Below are 3130 nucleotides of genomic sequence, written 5' to 3'. Positions count from 1 at the left end.
GTGTGTGTGTGTGTGTGTGTGTGTGTGTGTGTGTGTGTGTGTGTGTGAGCGCGCATTTGTGAATGTGCGTGTTCGTGCGCGTGTGCGTGTGCGTCTACGTTTGCGTGAGTGAGCAAGTAAATCAGGATTGAGTAAAAACAAGTTTATTTTTAATGACTCTTGATGTATATGTATATGAATGTGTTTGTAGAAGAAGAATGGCCTTTTGAGCCACAGACGGTGCTCATTCAGGAGGATACGCACATCAAGGACAAATATGAAATTAAAGAGGAAATTGCCAAGTATGTGCAATCAAATCTAATTATCATAGAACTATATCAAAGTATAGTTTAACGATAATACCAGAATTGAGTAAAACACAAATCGTCATCATTCACTCCTTATATTACTTATATACTAATTGCACATATAGATTACCTACATGAACTCAGTGCATGTTATGGTGAAATGATAATTGATCAACAGCAAATCGAATCAGAACCACATATCGTCATACGCTGTTTTACGAATACTGTCGCTGTTATATCAACGCCTGTGTTATTTTATGTATAAACACGAATATGTATGTTCGGTATAAATGAAGAGGACGCTTCAGCACCGTATACAAGTGCGTGGATAAGACAACGAACAGAGAGTACGCTTGTAAGCTGGTTAACGCCGTGAAGAAGAGCTCGAGGCAAGCAGTCCGAGACGAGGTGGACATCATGAACCAACTACACCACCCGATGCTACTACAGGCCAACGACGCCTTCTCCAAGGGCAAAGATATGGCCATCGTCACAGAGCTGTGAGTATATATATACAATTTTGAAATTCAATATGGCGCCCAGATACCATGCCGATGGAGATGGGTACCCGATCTTATATCCTTTTCACCCCTTAGCTCCTGTACTAATACACGTGACGCATAAATGCTACATCTGCTATTCTTATTTCCCGCAATCATTTCTTAAAAATCGTGTGCAGTACAGGGGTTTATTATACCAATAGGAGTCAGTTTTGATCTCGGCTATATGTGCGCACTAATCATTATCTGTGAGATGTCCACCACTGAGTGATGCATTTACTCGTGAAGGAATTCCATGTTCCTCACTCGGTTGCTGATAGGTTCAATACAGAAGCGCTCCCTGTTCATAGACTTCATTAAAAACCATAACGGAGTACAGTTGCTGAATACAAAAACATTTAAAAATTTAATCGTAATTTGTACATGGTTAACATTTTGTAGATGACGCGTACACCAGAATAATTCACTTCTACATTTAATAAATGTATAAATGTACATGAGGAATGAATAAATTATTCACGTAACTGCTCGAGCTATACTCGTTATTATGACATGGTGACGCCCTCTACCCAGCGGTGTGAACTCTCGTCAGAAAATAACGGGCTCACTCGCGTTCACTTATATGTTTATGTATTCTCATATGTACATCTCATATCTCATATGCTCATAGTATTATATTACTCATATGTTCAAGGAATGGAAGCCAACTATTCCATGAGATGCTGAATAAATTTCATCGCTTTATCAAGGAATCAAGACAATTTAAAATTCAAAATGTGTTATTTTAGTACCGTTTAGTAGTGAATCACCGCCTTATGTTGAACTATCAATGTTTTCGTAAATAAGCAAAATGCATCGCTGAAACCATATAAAACTCGCATTGCCCGATTTTATTCATGTATTAATATATTCAAAGACGGCTAATAAAATACCTGGCTGTTTATATACCCCCATGTGTTAAATAATAGGTGTTTATTAGCCTCTGAAATACTATATAGATATATATATATATATATATATAGAGAGAGGGAGAATGAGAGAGAGAGAGGGAGACCAGCCGCAGGAGCCCGATTGTAGACAATCAATGACATCATGCCATACGAACATTCTAACCGGCTACACCACTACAGTTGTACCTGTTTCGACGTGAATCGCCCCACTGAGTCCACATTCGGGCCAGAGAGCCATCTTGCATGCATATGAAAACCAACAACAAGAACAGGTGAATCTGAGTATAGCTACCGTACTATAGCTAGTAGGTAAGCTGACATTTGCGTAATGGTACGGCATGAATTGGACACGTTTTCGCAGTATTACACTACTGTGACCGGTGTCCAATTATTGATACTGATTTACGCGCAGTTATTGATATGCACTCAATTGCCGGCCACTTATTACACCACTTATCGCTCGCACACTCCGCCTTGGCTTTAGCTACACATTTCGCTGTTTCCAGTAGGCACATTCTCCCTACGCTCTGTTGTATAAACACTGTTTTACAGATTATTAGTACGTTGGCGCGGTTAGATGCTAGTCTGCCGCCGTGCATTCGTGTGAGAGGCAGCAAGACCTGGAGATTTGAAGTAGCAATTGTGCGCTGTCTTAGACTGAAGCACTTTCGTGGATGGATAGGATAATATTTTACACATTTGTAACATTGGCGGCATTTGATGTCCACATTCCGCTGGCGAGATTTAGTAGCCACAATTTCCACTGGACTTTGTAGCACATTCGCGTGGGAATTTAGATATAATATTTTTACGAATTTATGATTAGCTTGCGCGCAGTGTGATTGACGCACATTTGGCGCCACAATTCCTTACCTAGTTCCGCCACAATTTCGCTGTTAGTAGGCAGAGATGCGCTGGGTTTAGAGTGACGAACTTTCGCGACTGATTTGGAGTATATATTTTTATTACAAAACGAATTTTGATACAGTGATGGACCGCGCAGTTTATTGTCATCGCACCATTCCCGCTGTCAGAGTGTTTAGTAGCACATTTCACTGTTCGCAGCAACATTTCGCCGAGTGATTTAGTATATATTTTTACACATTTTGACTAGCACTTGCGGAGTTCATTGATGCGCATGCGCACATTCTGACCTATATCTGCCGCACGACATTCGCCATAGTTAGTACCACATTTCGCTGTTTAGTAGCACATTCCGGCTGTTTCGGATTAATATTTTTACACATTTTTGAATACATGCGGGCAGTTATTGATGCACATTGCGCCACGCATTTACTTCACGCCTATCCGCGCGAGATCGCCACTGTTTAGTAATAATTTTTTTTATACATTTTTTACACACACACGCACGCACGCCCGCGCGCACGCACAC

At 40.6% G+C, this 3130-nt stretch overlaps 1 protein-coding gene across 1 annotated transcript in view; it reads left to right on the top strand.

Annotated features, from left to right (window-relative positions):
• LOC106809207 (titin-like) overlaps window positions 1–3130 on the top strand; it is a gene marked incomplete in the record, with an annotated part of 98410 nt that overhangs the window by 49560 nt on the left and 45720 nt on the right. Inside the window, 2 exon segments of the mRNA XM_014812204.1 lie at window positions 191–281; window positions 584–787. Coding sequence (XP_014667690.1) covers window positions 191–281; window positions 584–787 — 295 coding nt within the window.

Source organism: Priapulus caudatus, unplaced genomic scaffold (genome assembly GCF_000485595.1).
Source record: "Priapulus caudatus unplaced genomic scaffold, Priapulus_caudatus-5.0.1 Scaffold337, whole genome shotgun sequence".
Lineage (NCBI taxonomy): Eukaryota > Metazoa > Priapulida > Priapulimorpha > Priapulimorphida > Priapulidae > Priapulus > Priapulus caudatus.
Note: the sequence above shows the minus strand (reverse complement) of the source record. Positions and strands in the feature narration are given on the sequence as shown.